Source organism: Macrobrachium rosenbergii, chromosome 6 (genome assembly GCF_040412425.1).
Source record: "Macrobrachium rosenbergii isolate ZJJX-2024 chromosome 6, ASM4041242v1, whole genome shotgun sequence".
Taxonomy (NCBI): Eukaryota; Metazoa; Arthropoda; class Malacostraca; order Decapoda; family Palaemonidae; genus Macrobrachium; species Macrobrachium rosenbergii.
In genome coordinates, this window is record NC_089746.1 from 30,094,702 (window position 1) to 30,122,237 (window position 27,536).

General features: G+C 37.2%; 2 protein-coding genes across 6 annotated transcripts in view; one reads left to right on the plus strand and one right to left on the minus strand.

Moving 5' to 3' along the window:
• The window catches only part of MED21 (mediator complex subunit 21), a 215,570-nt gene that overhangs the window by 128,530 nt on the left and 59,504 nt on the right, over nt 1–27,536 (plus strand). The window lies entirely within an intron of this gene.
• Nucleotides 1–27,536, minus strand: part of LOC136839410 (beta-1,3-galactosyltransferase 1-like) — a 41,446-nt gene that overhangs the window by 6,586 nt on the left and 7,324 nt on the right. For 2 of the 4 annotated variants that reach the window (XM_067105413.1, XM_067105414.1), the window contains exons 2-4: nt 27,319–27,422; nt 16,510–16,601; nt 8,633–8,783 (exon numbers count right to left, since the gene is read on the minus strand). In XM_067105413.1, coding sequence (XP_066961514.1) covers nt 8,633–8,783; nt 16,510–16,566 — 208 coding nt within the window. In that variant the 5' untranslated portion in view covers nt 16,567–16,601; nt 27,319–27,422. Of the gene's footprint in view, nt 1–8,632; nt 8,784–16,509; nt 16,602–20,481; nt 20,600–27,318; nt 27,423–27,536 lie in introns of all 4 variants that reach the window. The other 2 variants (XM_067105415.1, XM_067105416.1) reach the window with 2 other exon arrangements.

The following is a 27,536-nucleotide window of genomic DNA, read 5'->3' on the forward strand; positions in this document are numbered from 1 at the left end:
TGATGAGAATGGTTTTAAATTCTCCTCTTCCAAAACAGTTGCAGTAAGATTTACCAGGTGCCGGTGTGTGGAAGAGGTTCCCACACTGTGTAAAAGGGTCTATCCTTCCTTATGAAAATGGAGTAAAATTGCTGGGGATGACTATAGACCATAAATTAACATGGGCCAGCCACATAAATGCCCTAAAGATTAATGTTAAACAGTCATTGAATATTTTAAAGGTTGTTTCTGGATTTAGTTGGGGGGCTGATAAGAAATCCCTTCTGAGGCTGTATGACTCTCTGTCGATCTAGACTATGGCTGTCAAATTTATTCCTCAGCTTGTAAAACCAAGCTAAAGGAACTGGATGTTGTACACAACATGGGATTAAGAATATGCTCAGGGCTTTTAGAACTTCGCCTGTTGAAAGCATATACATTGATACAGATCATTTTCCCCTTGATCAAGAGCTAGGGTTGTAATATGTGGCTAGAATGAAAAGTGCTCCCAAAAATCCCTCCTTTCAAGTACTAAAGGAAACAGACTCTCGAAGTTTTTCTTGTACAAGAGCTTCTAAACCATTCCAAATTTGACTGAATGAGGATGTTAGGAATAATCATCTTAAATCCCAGAAAGTCCTGGAAGTAGAATATCCTGTAAATCCTAGAATATCCTGTAAATCCTCCATGGCTTATTCCAGAAGCATTAGTATGTAAGAAATTGTTTAACAAAAAGGACTGCACTGAAGAAGAGATGAGGGGAAAATTCTTAGAGCACGACGTTACCCATGCTAATTATACAAAGATCTATACAGATGTATCCAAGTCGGATAGTGGTGTTGGTTACGCTGTTATCCTTGGTGATACAGCATACACAGCTAAATTACCTGACCCTGCATCAATATTTACTGCCGAATTAACAGCCGTAGTCTCTGCCCTAGATTTAGTTTTTCAAAGTAGTGACACTAATTTTGTCATATATTCAGATTCTAAAAGCACTTTAGAAGCTATTAAAAAATTTAATAACTTTCATCCATTAATTCAAAAAGTTCAGGAGTGGCTTTTCCGTATCTATTGTCGGCATAAATCAGTCTCTTCTATTGTCGGCATAAATCAGTCTCTTTCTGTTGGGTCCCTTCTCACGTGGGGATTCGCAGAAACAAGATGGCAGACAGGAGAGCAAAAGCTGCTAGTATTTTATCAGAAACCTCTTCAATAAAAGTGACGAACAGAGGTTATTTTAACAAGATTAAGGATTGGGTACACTCGTTTATTCTAGAGATAATATACTGCCGTGGTCTTCGTCATTCCAGCTTGACAGACGAACAGAGGTTATTTTAACCAGATCAAGGACTGGACACACTTGTTTAACCCATTGGTTTATTTTAGAAGGAAGCAGCCCTCCAGAGTGTGCTTACTGTGACAAGACACTAACAGTGGAGCACATTCTGGTGGTCTGCCCCAGATATTTTAACCAAAGAGAGAGATATTTCCAGGGTAAATCCTTCTCTGATATTTTGGGAGATGAAGCAGATATTTCTGCTATCATCTCTTTTTTTTAAAGTGTATAAAATTTTTTAACGATATTTAATTTTTTTTCCTAATATATTTATTACATCACAGAATTTTAATGACATTAAGTTTTTTATTATGTATATATCACATCATTCATTAAACCTCGTATCTTTATTTATTGGTCACATCACTTCATTTTATTTATTAATCGTTCTCTTCATTATGGCGCTTAATTGCCTTCTTGGCCCCAGTGCCTAGGCTTTAGCCCTAAATATCATACATCCATCCATCCATGGTGTCTTTTTATTTATTTGCTCATAAATATACCCAGGAATTGCTGTTGATTTTAGTTCTTATCTTTCATGTATGTCAGCTATACTGTAATTGTAATTTTGCAAAGAAAAGTGCAAAGAAATATTAGAAAAAACATGTATACCTCACAAAAAGTTACTGCATGTCCCCATCTCAGTAAATCTCATAAATATTTTACAACAAATATACTCAGAATGTGTTACTGATTTTAGTTCTTATCTGTTATGATATTATGTGAGCTGTAATTATAATTGTACAAAATAAAATAAAATAAATTATTAGAAAAAACTTGTGTAACATGGTAAGATTAGAATGTTTTTACGAGTGTCTGGTAAAACAGGCCCCACACAGATGGAAAGTAGGGTAAAATTTTTAGAATTTTTTTCTTACACCATATGAATTTGCATATCTTCCTCTTTCCATTGATGTGTTTTTTCCTTAAATTGGCTACCCTTAAAGTATGCCCGGTCTGTGGGTGTGTTTAATATATATTTAACCCATCCCGTAAGGGTTAAGGGAAATTCTACTTCTGTGGATAAGTGCCCAAACTTACGATGCTAAGGTGGGCCGCAACTTACCAAATGCCAGTCAAAGCAAATTCATGTCCCTCCCACTTGTCCCTTAGGTGCCATGAAGAAGTGAATAAATATCCATATCTTTGTGGCAACTTGTGTACTTTGAAGATACAGATATGTCACACTGACTGGGTGGAAAAAAAAAAACCCTCCCAATAACAACCATCTACAGTGGCTAGACTTGTGCAGTGCTTCAGTGTCTTTGCTCTGCTAATCACTGGGCATATTTTTGCTGTGTTTTTATCCTTTTGACAATTTACTGATACTATATCTGAAAATAATGGCTACTAAACAACATGACAGTTAAAACAAAGCCATAGAGCAATAAGCACCGGTCACAAGCTGAAAATACTGAAAACGATTGGTAGTGGTGTTTCTTCAAGCATTCAGCATCAGGAAGGTGATGTAACAAACATTAGCTTTGTAAGTATACTTGGGATATAGAAAGTTAATCTCGGAGTACAAGCAGCAAGTTTAAAGATAGGAAGAAAATGATCAATGAATCAAAATATAAAGATCATGATGCTGCTGTTTACAAGTGGTACAAAGAGTAATGTATAGGAAAATATAGTAAAAAGTCTTAAATTATATATGTTCATTTAGGAAAAAACCATAAACTAGACATACATTCATACAAAGACTAATTATAATGTTCCAAATAACAGCAGAAATGAAAGGATTATGCAAATAAATTATTAACTAATTTTGTTTTTAATGCCGGTGGTCAATCCACATCAGTCAATGAAGGCTTGCTACTGCCTTTTAAATAATTATCCACATTAGATGAAGAATGCTCACTGCTGTTGGTGAAGTAATCATTCACATCAAACATTCACTACTACTACATTCCACTGTTATTTCCTAGGGTTGTAGCAAAGGCTTGAAATTATCAATTCTTAGCTACTTACAATATGAATGCTGGCACTTAATTATGGCATCTTAGAAGTCTCTGCATTCCATAAAATAGAGCTTCAGCTTATTGTTATTATCCAACCCAACAATAATGCTTTAGGCTCTTTAGCCACATCATTGTTGCTTTTCTTGTTCGAATGGAATGATATATACTTCTTAGGCCAAAAAAACCAGGCCAAATGAGCTCTCTAGGGTGGAAAATTCAATGATACTAGAGTGATTTCAAAAAAGCTTTTTCTTGTGTAGTCTGGCAGTAACTCACATGGCAGTACGAGACATTTTTTTCATTTTCTGCCAATATTTTCTTTTATATCTTTTGTCTAAAATATACAAACTATATATATATATATAAAGGAAATTTTATTAGCTATATGGTAAAAAATATTTCAGATTTCTGTCACTAATAATTTTTGTGCTAAGTAAAATAAGATATGTTATACAAAATTTTATTTTCAGCTACTCTAACTTTAAGATTTTGATGATTTGTGGATAAGTTATATCATTTACTGAAAAAAAAAAGAGACCACAATAAGCTCCCTAGAATCAAATTTAACAATGTTAGAGTGATTTAAAAACTTATTCTTGCATAGTCTAGCAGTAACTCATGTAGCAACGAGAGAAATTTTTCATTCATTTCCTATCAATATTTTCTCTTACATTTTTTGTCTAAAATATATAAAATATATATAAATTAAAAGGAAATATTATTAGCTATATGATAAAAAACATTTCAAATTCCTGCCACTAAAAGTTTTTGTGCTAAGTAAAGTAAGGCATGTTATATAAATTTCATTTACAGCTACACTAACTCAATTTATTCCTTACTTTTTAATAATTAGGGGAATTTTGATGAGCTAAGGATAAAATTCAGTCATTTGCCAGAAAAATAAGACCAAAATGAGCTCTCTAGGATAAAATTAAAGATGCTAGAGCAATTTGAAAAAACTTCAGTGTTAGGATTTTTTGCTGCTCACTAAGACTTGACATTCTTGGTGACAGAAAATATAAGCGGTGGGGGCCAAAGAGTTAAGGACTGTCTCAGCACCCTCGTCTTCAGAAATTGTTAAAAAGTTTATGTGGCCAAGATGTGCCATCAATGGGTAATAAAGCCACACGAAAGGCTTGACTACAGTCACCTTTGCAGACCCTGAAGAGACTGAAGGATGCCACATGATGGATAAGGGTGTTCTGAGTCTCAGAACATCAGTTGTCCAAGAGCACTGTCTTTACATTACTCTTTGAAAAAAGAGGGGATGAACCCAACAATGACCCATTTAATAAAGAGAGCCTGCTCTGTGTTGAAACCTGTCCTGAGAACAGCCCATGAAAGGCATTGTGGCATCTGAAGATCAGGTTCATGACTAGTGAGAGAAAGGTAAATAGCCTTCGTCCTGACATCACTTTCCTAAACTTTGTCTTCCTCAGAACGAAGCTACCAACTCTGGCTTCCAGTTTGGCAGCCAAAAGGGAGATCCATTCTGCCCGAAGGAGTTCCAAGGGAAGATTGTTCATTAATACAGTGACTGGTGACCCAACCTGCAATGGGCAGGTTTGGTTCATCTGGAGCGTAGCTTCCAGTGACAAATCAGAGTAAAAATCACCTCAGAGGAATGACTGGAGGCAAGAGTTTTCACTGAAATGGAAGTGGAGGCCAGAGTGGGCTGAAAGACAATGTAGCCTCTGGGATAAGTCCAAGATGCATTCGAAGGGGGACACCAAATGCTGGAGGAGAAGCCTTGGTCACTTTCCTGAGGCTACTGTGCTCAAGGATGAGCCCTTTAATTGCCTCTAACCCTTGAGCCTACAACTAGTCACACGAACAGCCTGGCTGGTCCCTCTAACTTATCTAGGAGAGCAGAAATGCATATTATCAATCCTATCTAGATGGTCCAGGATGGAATATTACACAGGAGAATGGTCATCACGAGGTCCAGTGCACTTGAAAGGTTGGTAGTCAGGGGAAACATTGACTCCTTGATCCACACTTTTAAGAGTGTTACGAGCAGGAAAGGAGGCAAGGTTGGTCCTCCTCTCCTGGGTTGACCAAATGGGCGATAAGTAACAAGCAGGTCTGTGCCCAAGAGATTGGTTGTATAATGTTGCCCACAGTTGGTCATATGGATACTGAAATCTCTCCCTCTCTTTTTCCTTCATAAATCATGAATTTCCATCTTTTGATATCTAACATAAGAATAACTTCTCTCTCTCTCTTTCCAAAGTTATTCTCTCTTTCTTTGTCATAATATGTAAGAAAAAGCACTCTCTCTCTCTCTCGCCAAAGGATACTCAGAACATGAGAGATGGATAGATATATAGAAAGGGAGAGTGGTTGATAGAAAGATACTCTCTCTCTCTCTCTCTCTCTCTCTCTCTCTCTCTCTCTCTCTCTCTCTCTCTCTCTCTCTCTCTCTCTCTCTCTCTCTCTCATTGGCTGGAAGGGTTATAAGTATGTACATTAAAATGTTTAAGATGACCATGAAATAATATTAATAATATCATTTCAAAGACTAATACAGTAATAGGATACTGTAATAGTTTATAGTATATTTGATGTAGGATGCTAGTTTAAGGGGATGGCCGGTTTCCGACTTTTTTAACGACAGGTTGTTGATATATAGGGGGTTTGTTAAAGGATATTGTGTGGAACTTCTGGGAAAAAATTTTTGTTCAGTGACCTTAGGTTTTGTGACGCCAGAGCATTTTTCGGCCAAAATGGCATTTTTCAAAATGCATCTCCTCCTTTGCTTTTTGGTTTTAAGGGATGAGATTTGAACCACGTATAAAACACATATGGACCTTCGATACAAAGCCGGGGATTTTTGATTTTTCAATTATTTTTCGAGATATGAATTTTTTTTTTTAATGAAATTTTCCCGGAAAAATTACAGAAAAAAAAAAATTGCCAAAAATCAGAAACTCAAAATATTAAAAATCCCCGGCTTTGTTTTAATCTACCATGTTTCCCCATGTTATATTTAAAATTTCATTTAGATTGGTCCAATACTAAGGGAGGAGATGCATTTTAAAGGCGAAAAACTTATGTTTTGAGAAACGGGCCTTCAAAGTTTTAGTTACATAAAAAAAGTAAAAGGGACTTCAAAGACTGTGTTACAATTAATTCTATGGTTTTAATTTTTATTTTTGGGTATTAATTAATGCAAAATGATTATAAATAAGAATATTAATTGATTATTTATGTGCCTAAGACACATTCTTATAAATTTTAGGTTCCTGGTCCCCCTGTCTGATCTTGCTGCAAGGTATTACTCTAGGTATCATAGTTGCCTACACTTTTTATTAGTGTCTCAAATCCATCCCTTGCCAAATGGATCCTGGGAATTACTTTACATTCACAACTAGGGATTCGTGATTCAAGTAATTCATCAAGTCTTGCTTCACTTATTATGATCATTTTATTTTCAGGATCGTCTATAATATCAGCCTCCGAGCTACTGCTTTCTTTTTCTAAAATGTCTTTGCCCTTTGGTAGTGACGAACAAATAAAAAGGCGTTTAGGGGTGGATGTGGTTGGTCTCTGGTCAGCAGAGATCGCTGCCTGCGCCGTTTGATGGGTGACAGCTCTCTCTCTCTCCGTCGCTCCATTCCCCTCTATGGCACTAATTTCATGAACTCTTTCTTCTACTTCTCGCCTGGACTTTTCCACTTGGCTTTTCCGCATTCTAGAAGCATGAAGTGAACTCTTGGACCTTTTAGGCACGGTGAAAAAACAAAAACACCGCAGAAAATACAGAGTTCAGTCAAGGCTAGCGAGCATGAAAAACGTGTCCTTCTAGCTTGGAAGTTTATAGGCAACTCTCGGCCACAGTCGGCGTCATGGTATGATGTGTGCATTGTCATGGCTAGGAATAACTAAAAAGGTGCGAGTAGGATATTATTGACATTATACATTTCATTTCAAAGGAAGTTTTCTGTAATATATATCAGCAAAAACTATACCAGACTAAATCATTTGCGCTACTGGTGTTTTATGGGTATATAGTTATTGTTACATTTTAGGCCATAACTAGAGAAATACAATGCAAATTTTAGCATAATATTTCATGGACACATTCTTGAACCCTATACGAAGCCATAGAATTTTTTCAGCAAATCGAATTTTTTAAAGATTATTGGGTTTTTTTAGGCGGCCGATCCCCTTAAGGTATACATTTGGTATTTGAACTCTCAAGATAAGGATAACTTCTCTCTCTCTCTTTCCAAACTTATTCTCTCTTTCTTTGTCATAATATGTAAGAAAAAACTCTCTCTCTCTCTCTCTCTCTCTCTCTCTCTCTCTCTCTCTCTCTCTCTCTCTCTCTCTCTCTCTCTCTCTCTCTCTCTCATGCCAAAGGATACTCAGAATGTGAGACGGATAGATATATAGAAAGGGAGAGTGATTGATAGAAAGATATACTCTCTCTCTCTCTCTCACTGGCTGGAAGGGTTATAAGTATGTACGTTTATATTTTTAATGGTAAAATGTTTAAGATGACTTTGAAATTATATTAATAATATCATTTCAAAGATTAATACAGTAATAGGATACTGTAATAGTTTATAGTATATTTGATGTAGGATGCTAGTTTAAGGTATACATTTGGTATTTGAACTCTCAAGATAGGTAGTTATATGTGTATTTAGAGAGGGGGTGTGAAACATCATCCCCATGGTGGTTCCTGTGTCCATGGGGTTTACTGTAGTACAAATAATGGTTTTATGAAACAAATAAAATATTTCTTCCACCTATCCGACAATACACAAATGGCACTCAATAATATATGTATTCACATAATAAATATATTTCTGAATTTTATGGATTATTACTGTATTAGTAAGTAAAATAGTATCTATCACTTTCTTCTGAGATAGGTGCCCAAAACTGTTTTCTCTTGTTTTTGTTTTTCTTCAGACTTGGGAAAAATGAGGTAAGAAGGTTACCAAGACTGTACCACTTTGCATAGGAAAATTTTATTGCCAATAAAAACCTTTTTATTAGTTTCTGTTGAAATGTAACACCAAAATCTCTAATAATATATTTTTTTAAATAAATTCTTCTGCAACAAAAATGCTGTAAAGCTTAACATGCACCTGAGTGTTTTTTAGCAAGAAGGAATTTTATACTGTATCCATAGAACTATACTACATTTTAATACTGCAGCAAAGGTCTAGCAGTAATTTGCTTTTATCCAATTTTAAAATCTTTCAGTATATTTTGAAACGTGGTTTGATAGAGACAACTACAGTACTCTGCATGAAGTGTTTTCAGCACAACATGCTTCTATAATAAATTTTCTTAACAACAAAACAAAAACACTTTCACCGAAGAGCAATTGATTTACCTGGCTTCCTAGGTACCATACTCGCTAAGTGGAAGAGGATGAAGATGAAACATGATATCAGCAATAATGCTATAACAGCAGGCTGCGAGCATCCTGATCTTCGTCCCATGTAAGTTCGGTGCACAGTCCTGCCCATTCGCAGACTGGCCATCTGTTAAAAATTCCAAGAAAATAACTTTTTCACTTGCCGAGTCAAAAATACTTTAAAACTATTTCCCAAAAATGCACATCAGTCTTACCCCATATTTTATTACTAAATTCTAAAATTGCTAAAAAATACTTACGTCAGGTACCCCGTCTAGTATTCATTGTACTAAATACTGTACAAAAAAGTTGCAAAGTGTTAAGATTAATATTCTGAACATAGAAAAGTAACTCATGAATTTCCTATTCTAAATAGTAATACTGTACCAGTAATACAGTAGTTATGATTGATTTTACAGCCATTTCTATGCCTGATTTTACAACCATTTCTATACCTTTATCTTAAAACATTTATATTTACTCTGAAACTTTTTGGTAAAACACAATTTACTGTTTGAAATTCATTCTGGTTAAACTACCTTCTACAATTAAATAGAACAAACTCTGGTTTAGATGATTTGGAAAAATCATAGGGCCTATAGTACGGGATCTGTTACTGGTATTCATTTGCTTCATCATAAACCCATCACTCAGATACAGACCTCATCCACTATCTGTGAATATCAAAGAAACTATAGAGTTTTTGTCCAACAGATAAAACAGCAGAAGCAGTATTGCACATGAGATATCAGGGTTCCCAGGCCCACAGCATGTACTGCCTCACTTTTCAAATGTTAGCAGCATTTATCAACCACCCTTCAGAATTTCCACGGTTTCTCAAATACCTTGGGATTGCTCCATGCTTATTTTCCTTATTTTATCTTCATTTAATAATTTTCACTTAAATTTTCCCTTTATGGAATCATTAATTGGATTTTACACCTTAACAGATACTTCATTTAGGTTTTCATCTCCCTCCTTTTCAAGTTATTATTCATCTTCTTTTCTGAGAACATCTATTCTTCTGCAGCAGTATGTAATATAATACAGTGGTTATGAAGTTTGCTTAAAAGTTTATTTGGATACAGTAACTTTAATATTTGTGGTTTTTCAAGGGTGGGAAATTAGGCCAAGTTTGTGATGCTTTTTAGAGAATGAGTTAGCTATTAAATGATTCTGAAGTTAATGCCAATTAATTCAGATAATTTTAAGATATTGCTATAATTTTAGATAATCTTAAGCTGTAGGAAAAGTATGAAAAAGTATGAAAAGACTAACTTCTTCATACTTTACTTTTTGAACTGTATTTCTGATTCTGGGCATATTCCTGATGAAGCACTAATGAGGTTGTAGTTTGTGGCACATCAAAGAAGAACTAACTTTACTCTATGGTACTTAAATGAATTTTGCAGGAAAGCATTCATATGACCAGAACATGACAGCTTTCAAGACCTAACCACTCCGGGAGTGAAAGCTACTGAAGGGTGTCATCTCCAACTATTTGTTCAGTAGTCTGACGTCAATAAGCAGATGCCAACTACCTGTCACCTCTCCTATACCTGGTAACAAGTCCCACTTCTGACAAACTGACCATGAGCAAACTGGAACCTCATATCATTCTTCCTATTTCTGGACAGAGGCCCCACTGTGTGATGAACTGACCACGAATAAATGGAAATCTCATCTCCTCTTCCTGCCCCTCCTTGGAGACATGGCTAAAGACTGTTGTACTTTACATACATCAAAAAGAGTGTTTTCCTGGTCAAGTTTCTAAATGAAGAGGCTAGAAATGAGATCTGGAGAGCAATTTTAGGACTACATCCAGATTCCAAGAGACAAGTTCTGAGTTCTTTTGTTTCTTCATGTCAAAAGACCTAATCGGGTCCAAAAGGTCCTGCTTTGAGGACGCGTCCAGGTCCCTATGCCTGATCACAGAGCTCAGCATAGCCCTGTAGCCTTTTATGATAGAAGAGAATAAGCCTTTAGAGTTCCTCAGGAACCACAGGAAGTCCGCGATCTCTGTCAGAGTCATCTTAGAAGAGATTCTATTACTTTTGCACCAACTACGGAAAATTGACCATTTGCTTTGGTAGACGTTAGCTAATGACTGCCATCTGCATTTTGAAATAGCTTCTCTAGCCTCCCTCAAAAAACTATTTGCTCTGAGGAGTCTTTTGACAGTTTGTATCCTGTCAGAGCCTGAGGAGACAAACCTTGATGAAAGTGCCTCAGGTGAGGTTGTCTGAGAAGCTTTTTTCTTCTGAGGTAGAAGTCTCGGAAAGTCTACCAGCAGGTTTATGAGCTCTGAGAACCATTCCCTTAAGGGCCAAAGGGGAGCTACCAGAATCATTGACATATTCTGGTGTAGGCGGAACTTGTTCAACACATCCCTTATCATCCCGAAGGGAGGGAAGGCATACAGGAACTTGTTGGACCAGTCAAGAAGCATGGCATCAGTTGCCCATGCTTGAGGATCTGGAACTGGTGAACAGAAAAGAGGCAGATCTAACGTTGGCTTTCCCCACCGTCTCCACAGATCCAGACAGACCAGTGGATCGAGTGTCCACTCCGTGGGTATGACATGGTTTTGTTGGCTCAGCTGATCCACCAACACATTCAGTTTGCCTTGGATAAATCTGGTCATTAACTTTGTACAATTCTGGTCCACCCAGAGAAGGAGGTCCCTCGCTGCCTCGCAGGGGAAAAAACGAGTTCCTCCTTGTTTGCTTATATAGGCCAGGGCCATCGTATTGTCCGAGTGGATTGCTACCATCCTCCTGAATACCTCCGAAGAAAAAGCTATCAGACCCAAGTGGATTGCTTTTAATTCCTTGACATTTATATGCCATAACATCTGATCCCTTGATCACATCCCGGAGATTTCCTTGTCCCCTGTGAGGGCTCCCCAGTCCAGATCTGATGCATCGGCACAGAAGTCTAGGTCTGGGTTCTGAGGGAACAGGGACTTCCCTTCCAGCAACCTGTCTCTTGATTTCCACCAAAGCAAGTGCTTCTTAACCTCTCTGTGTCACCGGGAACATGAAAGAGTCTGGATGTCTTTTCTTGTCCCACTTGTCTCTTAGGAAAAATTGGAACACTCATGTGAAGCCTCCCCAGGGAGACAAACTGTTCTGTGGAGGCCAACGTCCCAAGGAGACTCATTCAATTGTTCGCCGAACATGTCTGGAGACAAAGAATTTCATCTGTCTTCTGTAGGCAAGACTCTACTTTTTCCAGAGAGGGAAAAGCCTGAAAAAGATGAGAATTGAGAGTCATTCCCAAATAAACTATCTCCTGTGAAGGAGCCATCTGTGACTTCTTATTTATTAGTAAGCCCAAGTCTTGTGCAAGAAGTAATGTCTTCTGAAGGTCCTCCGTACACTGTTCCTTCGATGTGGAGCCAAGGATCCAATCATCCAAATAGAATGCTATGTTAATGCCTATCAGGTGAAGCCAACCTGCCAGGGGAGCAAGAATGAGTGTGAAGACTTGAGGGGCTGTCGATAGTCCTAAGCACAAGGCCTGGAACTGGAACACCTGGTCCTGAAAAACAAATCTCAGATATTTTTGAGAGTCCTGGTGTAATGGGATGTGGAACTAGGCATCCTATAGGTCTATCAAGACCATCCAGTCTCCCTGCCGAATGGACGCAAGGATCGAACGAGTTAGCCTCCATTCTGAATTTGGTCTTTTAATAAAGACATTTAGGGTGCTCACATCCAGGACCGGTCTCCATCCTCCTGATGACTTTGGGACTATGAAAAGCAGATTGCAGAACCCTTCTGAACTTACATCTGAGAATACTTCTACTGCCTTCTTCTCGAGGAGGGATGAAACTTCTTTGCAAGGGATGAAAATCTCTTTGAACTCTCGGAGTAGGCAGTTAAGGTGATAGGCACCTTGACTAAGGGAGGTCTTTTAGGAAAGGGATTGTGTAACCACTCCTCAAAACTTCCACAACCCACTGCTCTGCCCCTCTCTCGCTCCATTTCTCCCAATACTGAAAGAGCCTGGCACCTACTGGAGTACGGAGGACATTTGATGCACTTTCTAGAGGTGGGTTCAGACGAGGACTTCTTTATAGTCCGCGACTGGAACTGTATGTATGGTCTTGATCTTGAAGAGGCTCTTTGCCTAACTCCACGAAAGGGATAGGGCTGCAGAGGAGATGATGACTTAAAACTAATAGCAGGAGTGTCCTTAGTGCAGCTCGATGATTTCGCTAGCAGATCATGAGTGGATTTCTTCTGTAAAGCAGAAGAAATCTCATTAACCACCAACTGAGGAAACAAACTGTCTCGCGAAAGGGGAGAAAAAAGAAGTGCAGACCTCTGAATTAAAGTGACTCCCTTAGGGGTGTACAAGCACCATAACACTCCCTCTTCTTCAACACTCCCACAGCGTAGAGGGAGGCTAACTCCTGCACTCCATCTCTTATACCCTTGTCCACACATGAAAGGACCCTGAGGATATCAGCCAAAAAATCCGCAGGCAAGGCAGCGTATTCTTGAACCGTGCATGTGAGGGCGCCTAACAGACCAGTCCAAGAAACTAACAATTTCAAGGACCTTGAATAGATTCTTCATCATATAGTCGAGTTCTGACGAGGAGAACATTGCTTTGGCCACATAAAAGGCTAACCTACGGACAGAGTCTACGAGGCCAGAGAAGTCCCCTTGGGAGGAGGCAGCCACACCCAAGGAAAGAGCTTCTCCAGTTGCATAATACGAATACCTCCTCTTTAAAGGCGAGAAGGAGGGTAACTGAAGTTGTACTTCCCTTGTTCCCTCTTATCTGTGATCCAGGTTTTGACCTCTCTCTAAGCCTTAATGGCAGAAGTGGAGAGTACCATACAGTATTAGGTAGTCTCAAAGTCTCAAGAAGTACGTTACTCATTTGGAAGGTGGACGCAGGAGAAGCAGGAGGGGAGTCTCCTTCCTCATCCTTATCACCTTCCTCTTCAACCGAAGACACTGGCGAAAGAGACAAGTCTCTAACAGAAGTCGGGTTTGAAGGTTTCTTCAAAAGACCTAAGGTATCATCTGGGTGTCGCTGGATGGGCGTAAGAGAAAGATCCAAACCTGTAGCAGCAGAAGCTTGCTGTAAGGGGGTTAGTGCCACAAACTCTGACCTAGAAGACAAGTGCTTGGAAGAATGTCCCTGAACATCCATAAAAGCGGGCGCAACTGGGCGCTGAGAAGCTATTGAATGCTCGGGCGCTACTTGGCGCTTGGGAGCAACTGGGTGCTCTGGAGCTGCTTGCGGTTCAGGAGCAACTGGATGCTTGTCGGTCAAAGGGAACTTGGGAACAAATGGGAGGCCGAGGTGATTGAATGATCAGCAGTCACCGTGCGCTTTGGCGCCAGCAGGCGCTTGCCCACTACTGGTTGATCGGGAGCCAAAGGAGGTTCGTTCACTGATGTACACACTAGCACTAATGAGTGCTCATGCTTGGAGGCGGCTTTCGGCACTAACATTTGATTTTCTCCCTCTGAACATACTAGAGAAAACCTCTCTGGACTGTCCCAGAAACTACACAAAGGGACTGACTCTTTAACTCGCTTCTCCGGCACCTGAGGGGTGTGAGACACATCTACAGCAGGCCTTTTCAATGGTCTCGATTAACCACTATTGCACCACTGGTGCCTCTGTTCGGGGCTGGAAGCCTCCAAACTAGAGGAAAGACTGTGCACATTCTGCAAGACGCCTTTCCACTGGCTGTCTGTCGCCACCTGGGAACTGGCGCCAGTTGCCACTGAGGGGCCAACTACCCAGGGCAGACCCCACCGACCTCCCTTAGGCTTCCAGTGTAGCCTCTCCCTGGTGCGGGGGAGTATGCCAGTGACCTTCGCCTAGGAGAATCGGTGGGCTGAGTAGCCAGCTCATCCACTATCACTGCACTTTTACTAATCACATTCTTATCCTCCATAAAAGATCGAACAGACACACTTATTTGAGCCACTGTACTGATTAACATATTGAACTTGGCTATGGCATTGGGTTTGGGAGTAGGGGAGCTGGGCAAGGGATCAGGTGGAATAGAGGAAGGACTAGTGATAGGGGACAAGGCAGAAACAGGTAAAACAGGTAAATCAACAGAAGATTTAGCCGAATCCTGACTAATTGAACTTCGTCATTCCTAGCCATCACCTTTCTCTTTCTGTCTTTCTCTAACTTAGTTATACGAGAACTTAAAATCTTCCATTTCTTAAGATCTCAGTCAATACATTCAGCAAAAGTCAAAACAGACAAGCATACATGACCCCTGCAAGTAGAACACTTCGAATGGGAATCTTATTTCACTGAAGTTAATCTCATATTGCAGCCTTCATTGCAATGATGAATACTACTCGTACTTCTGTCAGACATTGTCGGCAAATACAAGTCGAAAAGTCAAGTAAAGTCCAATCAAATAAAAGTCACAGTCAGGTAAAGAAAATTGTTTTTGATGAAAACCTAAATATCTAAGTTGCCGAGAGGCTACCAAAAGCAAGAATACTTCACCAATTTAGATCGTCAACCATTAATCAGTAAAGAGAAAATTTCAAATTCCACTGCTGCTCACGACCATCGTCATAAGCCAGCAGAAACAAATTGAAGCTCTCTGCTCAGTTGTTCCTCTCTTTTCTGAAAGTGGGCGGGGTCAGTTACCTACACCAAAATAAAAGAATCGCTACCGCAGATTTCAAATCTTAGCTGCTGATAATAAAAACTATTAGCTATGTAATTACTTGGTAAGTTACTTACATAAAATAAGTTTTTAAGCAAATAATGCTGTATTGCTTATATACAGAGCAAGATAGGTCACAGAGGGTGGTCATTAAGTAACCGAGTGTTAAACCGATATACCCAATTCTCAGGCAAGATAGTACCATTATATTTCTTACTTTTAGGATTGAAGACTGTCACAGCCTTTACTTGGGATTAATGTTTCAATTTGCAATTATATACTTCACCATTCTACAAATCATACCCTTAATTTTTTATAAAGGACTTCAGCAATGCGACAATCATTTTAAAGACATCAACCATACAAGAAAGATCTTTTATAAATGCCCATGCAAGACTATCCATCTGATATGGTCCACCTGACACAATAACTGACACAAGAATTTATGAATAACTTTTTACAACAGAATGAGATGCTTGAAAAGTGCTGTACACTAAGAGCTGTGAAGCTGCACTGATCAAAGTTCTCCATAAGCAACGCTAACATTAAATAAGGCAAGTGATTTTTAATAACTTATTTACAGGTATTCTAGTGACGAGAAGGTAATTTACCAAATTGAATGTGATGTTTGAATGTACTTTTGTACACCACTTAGAAATATCTTTTACTGGGTTCAAATTTGTCAAATGTGAAAAATATCTTGGCATTTTATGTTATACCCACTAATGTTCAAGTACTAACCACAACTACTTGTTGATGCACAACAACATTAAAATTTCATTGCAAGAAACTAAAGTATGGGTGTAATTTGGTACCAAAATCTTAGAATTGGTGATGGTAGATTTTTTGGATATCCCCAGACCAAGTGTATTTAAAGTTATTAGAGTTCCCAGCCATGGTGACGGTTAGCTTTCCGCACAAATCTAGCAGTTCAAGGCATAGTTTTCCACTGAATCACCCTTGGCACTTATACTACTTAGCTCTGGACTTACAAGTAGACTCAAGGGTTATGTGGGTTTTGGTGTTATCACTTTCAGGCTTCATGAGTTAAATATTAGTATACAAGTTTGCTTAATCATGCTTATTCTACTACTAAGATATCAAAGTCTACAAAAATCTAAACACTTCATGCACACACAACAAAAATATTCTTATACTGTACAGTATAAATAAATTTACTTACTGACTGGTCATCATCATCATCTGAGTATTCATAGTTCGATGCAGTATTTACAAACATCTCATGCCAAGTTCTACCGCAAATAAAGTACTAAGCTATTGGAAAGAAATAAAGAAACAAAAAAGGTATAACAATAAACTGAAACAAAAGACATATATATATAAACAAACATTTCATGCCAAGTTCTGAAGCAAATAAATTACTCTGCTATAATTAAAAATGAAAGAAAAACAAAAAGTTCACATTTGAAATATCTCACTTAAACTAGGCAGATCAATCAACTTCATAGTTTTATCTTAGTCTAATCTTAAATCAGTTAGCTAAACAGAAATTAATAGTAATGTATAAATAACTCACTCTGATGAATTAGTTTACTCATCTCTACTGTTATATCAAGATAATGATACAACTGAATATCTCATTTAAACACTATTAAACTTACATTCCATGTTGGTTCTAATCTTAAATCAGTTAACTACACTGAAATTAAAGTAATGTATAAATATTGTAAATCAATCTGGTGAATTAGTTTATTCGTGCCTACCATGTTATATCAGAATAAAAATGCAGCTGAATTCTTTTTACTTTAAGAGTACAAAGTAATCTGTATAGTGTTTACAATGTACTGAGTTCTCACTGATGGGGAAAGGATTGACATCCTGGAGTTCAGTGAAGTGATTGAATAATTACTAAATTATCCAAATAACAGAAAAAAGATGCAAAGGTCAACATCATAAAAAGAAGAAAAAAAAGACCAAGCTATAATTAAAGTCCTACAGTAAGCTTTCATTTAAAAAATATGATATGAAATTTTAAAATACTCCAGCCACTCAAGCTATGCACATACTGTATATTCAAACTCATAACAAAAGTCAGAAACAATTACAATACAAAAATACTTGAAAATTAAACAGGATGCTGTATACTGTAAACAGTAATACAAATTACACCTAGATTTGATCGAGAGGGAAAACTTCCTCGTGATAATACCTTGCTTCATCCCCCCAACATTGAGGTATTTGGTTAGCCAATGACTTCTAGCAGAGGGGACTACACAACCACCAAAAATTTGGCTGAAGATCTTAAGCTGTCTGAAAACCATGAGCCACAATTGCAACACCAACCTTGCAAAGGTCAAAGGGACAGATGGCTAATAAACAAAAAGGGAAGTATACAGAGTCAAAAAGTAAAAGGAAGTCACACTCATCTCTTATGAGGGGAAGAGTTAAGGACAGTTGGAAAACAAGGGAGCAAGGATGAAATTCTATAGCAAAGAGATGGGAACAACAATCACAAGCAATCTAAAGATTCATGATCCCCACGTTGTTAGTATGTTTAAGACGCGGAGGGCTAACGTGTAATGGTGCAGTCTGAGGTACAGGTACACTTCCCTTGCTCAAAAAAAAAATAAAAACAGTGACTAACAGAGAAGCTGTAGAAACTACCTCACAGAGTAGAGAATGGGGAGATAAAAGAAGAGGTGAGGGAGAGTAGTTATAAATAATATAGTTCAACCAGTCCACTTGCCATTAAATGAGAGCAAAATCCACAAAATATGCAAGCAAACAAATTTTCAAAAATATTTAGATCAATGTTAAGACTTTGTATAATTTTTGTTTCACAAATCTAAACCACTCATTTATAAAGCCATTTCATCAGTTTTCGATTATCTAACTCGCTTCACCAGTCCAATTACTTAAATGATTTGTGAGTAATTGGTAAGCGAGGCAGCACAGGAGGTATCCCATCTTCACTGCCTGTTTGCACCCATTCCGCAAGCATCCTTCAGCAAATCAGAATGGGAGGGGGGAATGTAAAGACACTGTTTGGATGGAATTCCTCATCCACTAAAAGCGCTTCATTCAGTTTTTATGACTGCACATTCATTCTCTTTTTATTTTGTATTACATCTCATTACCTTTCTAATTTATATCTGAATTCTTTTTTATCAGTAATTTCTTAATTTGTTCATTTATTACAGACATTGTACTAATCAGCATTATCATTCAACAGATTCTACAATTAGGAACTTCTTAATGCCAAGTTTCTATTGTTATTGCCACAAACAGAGACAATGTACTAAAGTAACGAGTTACTTTAATTTTATGATAACACTTTATAACTGGCCACTGTAAAAGTATTACTGTAGTGAGTTACTTACCTATGCATTACTGATTAAGTAATGCAGTTTTTTTATTTCTTTCAGGATTCTGAGTATTATTTATTACCATTTTACTTTTTTGTATTACAACACGGTATTAAACTGACCAATTTACTCAGATGAACTGGATTTCTTTTTGCATTTTTCTAGCATGTATGACTCAGAAGCTATTTTTGGGCCTTTTAGAGAATACTGTAATTGCTTTTACTAAGTGAAAGAGCATGTTAGTTCAAATAATTGCAGAATTATTACACAGTTATAGCCTATCCAAGTCTATTGGAGGATGGAACTTATTCTTCTTTGTGTATGTGATTACATATTTGTATGGTTCACAAACATTGCTTAAAGATATAACTTTTTGTCTTGTCACAGCACATATAACAATCACTGCAACTTCTGATAACTATCCAGTATTATTATGGTTATGAACTACTGTACCTCTGATGTCCTTGCCAGTCATCATTCACCTATTTCAGGTCAAGCTAGAAGCCAAGAAGGCAGAACAGAGACTAAATTCCTTATGCTTTCAGTGTATTTACACTGTATGACAAATTATGTTTCTTACCTGTATATGAAGATACATGTACAGTAGAACCATGTGAGGTTTTCATAAATCATTTTAGTACTGTGTATCATGGTGAAAAGAAAACCAAAGCTTAACAAGGAAGTGCTTGTCTTTCAACAGTTTCACAAACTGAAATTGTACTGTACAAACATAGTCTTAGCAAAGCATGCTTCTTTAGTGCTTGCTAACTTCTGACAGCACCTACACTTCAACGTAACTACTGTACAGTGATAACTCCTTGCACTGACATTTAGGTAATTTGAGATACTAGTTATTTGCAAACCCTATATAGTTGGGATTTCTCTTTATGTGAATAATAAACTTTATCATAATTTGCACAGAATTGAAGCTCATTCTGTTATTTTAAAATAACATCATTCTGTGAGTGCAAAACACCCCTATAGCAGTTTGCATAACCATGTATTTTGGAGAGTCTGTTCATGAGAAGTACTACTTATCTCATTTAAATTTAATTGCTATACTCCAGTAAGTCTCTTTGCAATAACTGCATGTGTGCAGATGTAAATTGTATACATGTCGTACAGTATATCACAAATACCCTTGTGTGATACAGTCCGTGTGCTGTACTGAAGAAGTGATGATGCAGTTCATACTGTGTGAATACATATTCCATAGAGTATGTATATGTCTGAAACCTTTTGGTACACATTTCTAGAGCTTCTTCAACTTTAACCAATACAACTTTCACACTTTCTGTACTGTTTTAAGTTCAGTTCTGTAAAATCATCTATCAAAATCTGCCTATGTATTACCTGAAATTGTGTTGGGTGTGTGTAAACTATAAGTCTAGTGTACTGTGCCATATATTTATTTATTCATGAGTCATTTTCAAAGCCTCCCACACTAAAGTTTAATTACTACTTGACATTATCCATCAAATAACAAAGAACTGCTTTAAAGATATTCATCATCAAAGAAGTAAAGCAAAGGCTTCCATGCAAAAGCCATACATGAGAAAAATATGCCTGATAAGAAAGACCAGGAATATCATTTCAGTGCCTATTGTGAATGTGACACATGCATCACAGGAAAACTAAATCTTGAAGAGTGGCAGTGAAAGCTGCTGAGTACTGAAATGACCAAGAGAAGCGTATAAACGGAGTGAGGAAATGAGAAATAATAATTATCTGATCATATCAACCAGATAAAGGTTCATCTATGAAAAGCACATTTCTGTGCCAACTTTCAAGTATCACTAGATGGAAGCAAGTAAAGCAAAATAACTCACTTTCAAACAGCTAGAGCATAATTTCAAAATTTTTCGAAAAACCATTTTCTTTGATGTAATGCTGAGTGATGAAGCTGCATCAAGGGACATGAGTACTGTAGATATTTCCCAAGTAATCCTGGAATATTGTAAATACTGTACTGTCCTATAAATCATTACTGTAGACTATTAATTGTACTTTCCTCCCAAAAAAAAAATTAATATTATGGGTACAATGCAGTAGTTCCTTTCAAAGAATTACAAATTCTTCTCACTGGTATGGGGACATACAGTCAACCTAAATGCAGTACAGGTCTAGGTTAAAAGGAAAATTTAAAGCTGGATTGTTTTTCATCAAAAGACAAGACATTTTTATTCTTTAAATAATTTCTAAGATTATAGTATCGTCACAGTTAAAGGGTTTGATATGTCTGGCAAGAATTAATGTTGGGCACATTCATCTTCCGGATTTGCAGAGCTCATAGATGCATGATAGTCAAGTTTGTTTAGTAGTGTTCTATTACCATTATTATTATTACAAGCCAAGTTGCAGCCCTAGTTGGAAAGGACAATGCCATAAGCCCAAAGGCCACAACCACTATAAAAAAAAGAACTGAGACGTAAAGAATAGCTATAAAAGAGAAATACAAAAAATCAAGTGATATATAACAAAGTAAAATAAAATCAATTAAAATATACTATGAAGTGACTCATGTCAGTCTCAACAAAATGATTTTTCCATCATTTGGGCAGAGCAGAAAAAACTAGAAAACTGTTTTCGATCAAACCTCTCACAAGAAAAGGTAAGACTAGAATCAGCAGCATGTCTAGTACTAGCAGCATACCTAGTACTATGTGGTGGATGGTACTGTCTCGGAAGATCTAAATGCAAAGATTAGGAGATAAGTAATCTAAAATAACTCAAAATTTTGTCCAACAATTTAAGGTCTGAGTCAGGTGTTTAAGAATAAACAGGAGAACAATATTCGGAACAAGGTAAGGATCAAGAATAAAAACATGTCTTCAGGATAAACAGGCTCCCAAAAAGTCTTGAAAAACTTTCTCAGTATACCAGTGTTTTGTGCAACTGAAGGAGAGGTAGACCAGATACATATGCTTTACAAAAGTGAATCTATAATCTGTAAAATAATTTCTCCAGGTTAGACAGGTGTCCAAAGTCTTGAAAAACTTCCTCAGTATACCAGTTTTAAGTGTACGTGAAAAATAAATAGTTCTCACATGTTTCTCAAAATTGTATCTGATATCACGAAAGACATGCAGAATTTCAGACCTTTGACATTCTGGGACTGATTATGGACGCAGTCGACATTTTTCTTTCATTTTTTGCTGTGAATTAATTTTTCATAGCATAAAGATGGTTTTAAGTGCCATTTTGAAGCTGAATAACTGTACTTAATTATACAGTAGTATGTTCAAATATGGAAAACAACAAAACAAAAATGTCAAAATGATGTTTAATTTTGTCAAAACTCCTGGTAGGTGACATCATTTCATATCATCAGAATTTCAGGGTTGGGAACAGGATGCCATTTGATGTCATTAGTGAGTTGCAAACAGCTGAAAAAACACTGTCAATGAAAGGTCAACAGGGAGCTAATAATTGGGTACGAGTTTTGTTGCAGTTTAACTTAACCCTTGCACCACAAACTAATTTTAGCCAAATCTTTTAATGAGATTTGGCAACAAAAGGTCTATACTCAAGAGTTGGGATTGATGCAAAGACATGAATATTACCTACATAAGCAACAAACTTATTTTAAGATCAAACAACATATGCACATACACAAATTAGCGAGCCAAGAACACTTAAACAAGAACCACAATATTACATCCCTTTAGTCACTACGGTGTCCATCAAATACTTCTGTTTGCAATCTATTTGGTAAAAATGTAATAATAGAACTAAGAAATGCTCTACCAACTCCTATCTATCTTTCTTACAACTCCTATCTGTAAGTTTGAAAATAAAGGCCCCATGAATAATATGGTCAGAAGCACCAAGCCACCAATGTCATGACCAGAATCAAGGGATTTCTGAAAGACACTGGAAAATCAAAGAAGAGTAACCAAAGTATCCAGGCCCTTGCAAAACCCAAAATACAAAGTAGATTTTATAAAAGGGGTTAACAAATTAGTATTCTTACAGAATGCAACTCACAGTCAAGAAAAATTGACGACTACTTAAAATATACACAAAACTGGCACATTGGAGAATAAAATAAAATATTTAATTGAAAAAAGTATCCGGGATTTTAAAATACTTTTGATAAAATGAATATTGTTTTACATGACCCTAGTTCAAGTGAAAAAAATGCATAATCCATAAAAGATAGGTTATTACAGCTTTTTTTTTTTTTTTTTACATCACAAGCAGTTCTTATTGGAATAAGGATGAACTACATAAAGGTATGGAGTCACCAGTTAATTCAGATTTGTGCCATCTAAACAGTCCTAACCTGAAGATGGGCTCTCCAGAGCTATGTACTTCAAGTAAAAACTGTCCAAATGAGGCCACTTTTCAATATTATATATACCCCTTCCTGCCTCCTGGTTTAAAAACGGTGTATACCAACTCTACCAATACAATATTAAAGTAAACATCCCAAGACTAAAAAATTCAGTCTATAACAGTATTTCAAAAAGTCTGCTTAATATCCCTCATAAACTAAACAATAAAAATGCAATATATTACTGGTCCTGTTAAAAGGAAAAAATAAAAATTAATAAGTAGTGTATATAAGTAAATGAAGCATTAAAATGGAGAAATGAAGCATTAAAATAGAGACACTTGAGAACAGACATCAATGCTCTCACTACACGAGATACTGGAAACCCTTTTGGGGGAAAGACCATCCCAGACCTAACAGCCAGTGCATTAGTTTTATTTACAATATATTTACAGTATATTTACAAGGCTTTGGTATATGATGAGAAAAATTAATAAATTTAAAAAATAATTATGCAATTATTACAAAAAAAAAAAAAAAAATTTAAAAATGGGGAATACCACCTCTCCTGCCACTTCTTACAAAGAAGCAATCTTAGTGGTCACCATTCTTCATGAATGAATCATAAAATTTAGGCCATAAACCCAACCACTACAGTGGACCCCCGCCCATTCACATTTTCACCTACTCACAGATTTTTCTGTGGAAAGTATATACACATAATTATCGGAAAATTTGCCTATTCGCAGTATTTTTCTTAGAGAAATATTCACTAATCACTGTATTTACATATAATTTTCGTGACTAAATGCACTAAAATATTTTTAGATGGGTTTTGTGGTGTTTGAACTATCAAAATAATAAGCAGTATAAGCATTTTTGGAGGGGTGTCAAGTATTTTTGCGGATTTTAGCTATTCGCAGAGGGTTGTGGTACGCATCTCTCGTGAATACCAGGGGTTGACTGTATAGCTCTTTCAGCCATTCAGTACATAAGACATTGAAAATTACACTTTTACAATAAAATAAAGATTTATATATACTTACCAGGTAATTACATAGCTATTAGTTTCTATTAACCGGCAGCTAGAATTTTGAAATTCGCGGTAGCGCTACTTTTGTTTTGGCTAGGTGAGTGACCCTGCCCATTTTCGGGGTAAGAGAGGAACCAGCTTGGCAAACGATCACAGTATGTTTATGCCTTCCAACCATGCGAAGGGAGGAGGGAGGGCTTTGATCATGTAATTGCTTGCTAAGTATATATAAAACTTTATTTTATTATAAAAATGTCATTTTTATATAAGCTACTTACCAAGTAACTACATAGCTGAATCCCACATTATAGGTGGTGGGATGAATGGATTATCTATCCTAATACATTAAAATTAGTAATGTAAAAGAAACAGAAGAATTGCTAGCATTAGATAGAATGCTTGCTGGTTCCTTACCTGTTGAGAGAGCTGCTACAGGAAAGTACCACATCTAAATACCAGGCTACTAGCTTATCTTCTTTCTGTTTGGTAGTGTCGAACGACTTGATGAGATCAGAAAGATCCTTATTAGTGGAGAGATCTAAACCCCTATGCCTAAATACAGAACTCAACATTGCTCTGCTCCTGGTAGACTTCAAATATAGTAGGAAATCACCTATTTCTGCTACAGATGTCTTAGAAGATGAGATGTTGTTTCTCCTGCACCAGTCACAGAAGACTGTCCACTTGGCTTGGTAAACTTTGCTCAAGGAATGTCGTCTACAACAAGTAATAGCGTTGCAACTGCCTTTGAAAATCCTTTTGCTCGAACCAATCTGTAAACAGTCTGAATGCAGGTAGAGCAAGAGTGGACAGTCCTTGATGGAACCTTCTGAAATGTGGTTGTCTGGGAACCATTCCCGGGCTGGCCAGAATGGGGCAACTAATGTCATCTTTACATTTCGATGATTCTGGAACTTGTTTAAAACTTCTCTCACCATCTTGAAAGGGGGGAAGGCATAAAGGTCCATGTTCAACCAGTCTAAAAGCATCATATTCGTCGCCCAAGCTTGTGGATCTGGTGCTGGCGAACAATACAGGGGGAGACAATGGTTCTTTGTGGTAGCAAACAGATCTGAAACCGGCCTTCCCCACAGTTTCCACAACTCTATGCAAACGAGACGGTCGAGAGTCCACTCCGTGGAGAGAACTTGTTTTCGAGGGCTGAGTTCGTCTGCTGATACTTTGAATTTTCCCTGAATAAATCTGGTTAGGATCTGGGTTTGATTCTGATCTGCCCAAATGAGTAGTGCTCTTGCTGCTTGGCAAAGGGAAAAAGAATGAGTTCCCCCACCAACCTCCTTTTGGCTGCCAGTTTGGCTCTTCCCAGGTTTAGGGGAGTTTGCCCGCCAGAGACCTTGGCCTAGGAGAATTGGTGGGACAGACAGCCACCTCCTTCACTAAAACCTCACTATCACCTTTCACATTCACTTTGTCCATTACGGCTTTAACAGAAGCATCAATTTTCTCCATTGTATCAACGAGTAAACCAAACTTAAGATTAATTCTCGACTCAAGGCTGGTAATGAGGTTGGGATCAGGAGTAAGGGAACCAGGGTCAGGAGTAATTGGTACAGATTGAGACGTGGGATCAGGTGGAACAAAGGATAAAGAATCAGAATTATCAGACAAAGATTTTCAGACACCTGACTAGCTAAAGTCTTCTTGCTACTAGCTCTAGCCACTGATTTCCTCTTTTTATCCCTGTCTAATTTTGTCAAATGACTATTCAAAGTCTTCCACATTTTAGGATTCCAAGAAGCACATTCATTACAGGTCAAATCTGGGGAACATATTTGACCACTGCAAGAAGTACAAAGAGTATGCGGGTCATAGCAGGCTTTAGTCTTACTCGTTATTGCAGCCTTTACTGCAATACCTAACACTTTGAGAGCCCGAATCGGACATGCTAACAAGTCGAGTCAAAGAAAATCTAAATAATCGTCAAAATCGGTAGTACTGGTCTTCAGTGAAAACCTGACACTATCTAATTGTGCCGAAAAGGCTACCATAAAGTGAATGCTTCACCAATGATTCCAAGATCAAAAGACAAGAGAAATTCCAAAAAACTGCTGCTGCCAATCACTGTAACCACAGCCATCAGCTGGCAGAAACATATTGAGATCGTTTGCTATGCTGGTTCCTCTCTTACCCCGAAAGTGGGTGGGGTCACTCACCTAGCCAAAACAAAAGTAGCACTCCTGCGAATTTCAAAATTCTAGCTGCCAGTTAATAGAAACTAACAGCTATGTAATTGCTTGGTAAGTAGCTTATATAAAAAGAGGGAGTTGGAGTAATTGGACAAAAAGGTAAAGAGACCTATAAAATAAATGAGATGAAGTACAAGGATCTAACTTGGAGAAAACCCCACAGTTGCATAATTAAGTAATAGTTTGACAGGTTGGATTGCAAAACAGAAGAAAGAAAGCTGGAATGGAGGTAAAGTAAAAGGCTAAAAAGTGAGTGCAGCAGGGGTTCTAACGAATGCTGCACAATGGGGAGCCTTCTAGAGCCTACCATATGTTTTAGCAACTTCTTTCCCAATGATCCCAATATTGGCAGAGATCCAGCAGAAATGGATAAACCTACAACAGAAAGAGAGAAAAAAGTATTCTTGACACTTTTAGCTGGATGGATTAAAAGCATTAAAATGATGTGAATGTAAAGCACTTTAGAAACCAAGAGTATACTTGATAAATTCCTTACCCAAGGATATGTAAGCATTATCCAAAGCTTGGACTAGAGCTGTCAATTCTACAGTGAATGTGGGTGCAGTGTCAGGTAGTTTGGCTGAGTAAGTGGTGCCATAGTATACAACACCACACCCAACTTTAATGTCAGACTGAGTCTCAGTATACTGTACATTTTTTTATGAAAAGGATAACAGTATGTTTATGATGTGATATTTGGCTTTGACTTCACTTTATGAAACAAATTAGAAAGTGATATATAGGAAAACAACATGATAGTAACCACAGGAAAGGCTCAGAAGATCATGGAGAAAGGGCACCAAGAACTTGAACTACTTAGGATTTCAGGCAGAGAGTAAACAAGGTAGGGGAAAGTGGAGAAAAAAAACCTCATACATATAACCCCATACAGAGAAAGGCATAATAATGTTAATGATGATGATGATAAGGAAAGTGCATATACATTGCAGTGGACAGCAATAATCTCTTATCAACAGAATACCTTGGTGTTATTACATAAGAGTGAATGTATTGTTGACAATGGGCACATTTCTCAAAAGGCAAAATTACTACATTTCTGAAGTTTGAAAAATGATGCATGGTATGTGAAACACCTGCATCAAAGAAACCAAGAATATACATCATATTCTTATGGTTAAGTTTAACTTACTCTGATAACATCTGCACACTGAAGTTGATTACATGTGATAGTCCAGCAGAATGTAGAAAACAGAAGGAGGAAGCATCATAGCAACGAAACATACTTTGGACCACCTAAAAAAAAAAAAAAAAAGGAATGCTTAGTAAATAACAATACAATAAGTGGAGAAGCAAATCCACAGTTATGTATATTTACATACTGTATATATATTTAAAGATAAATCAGTA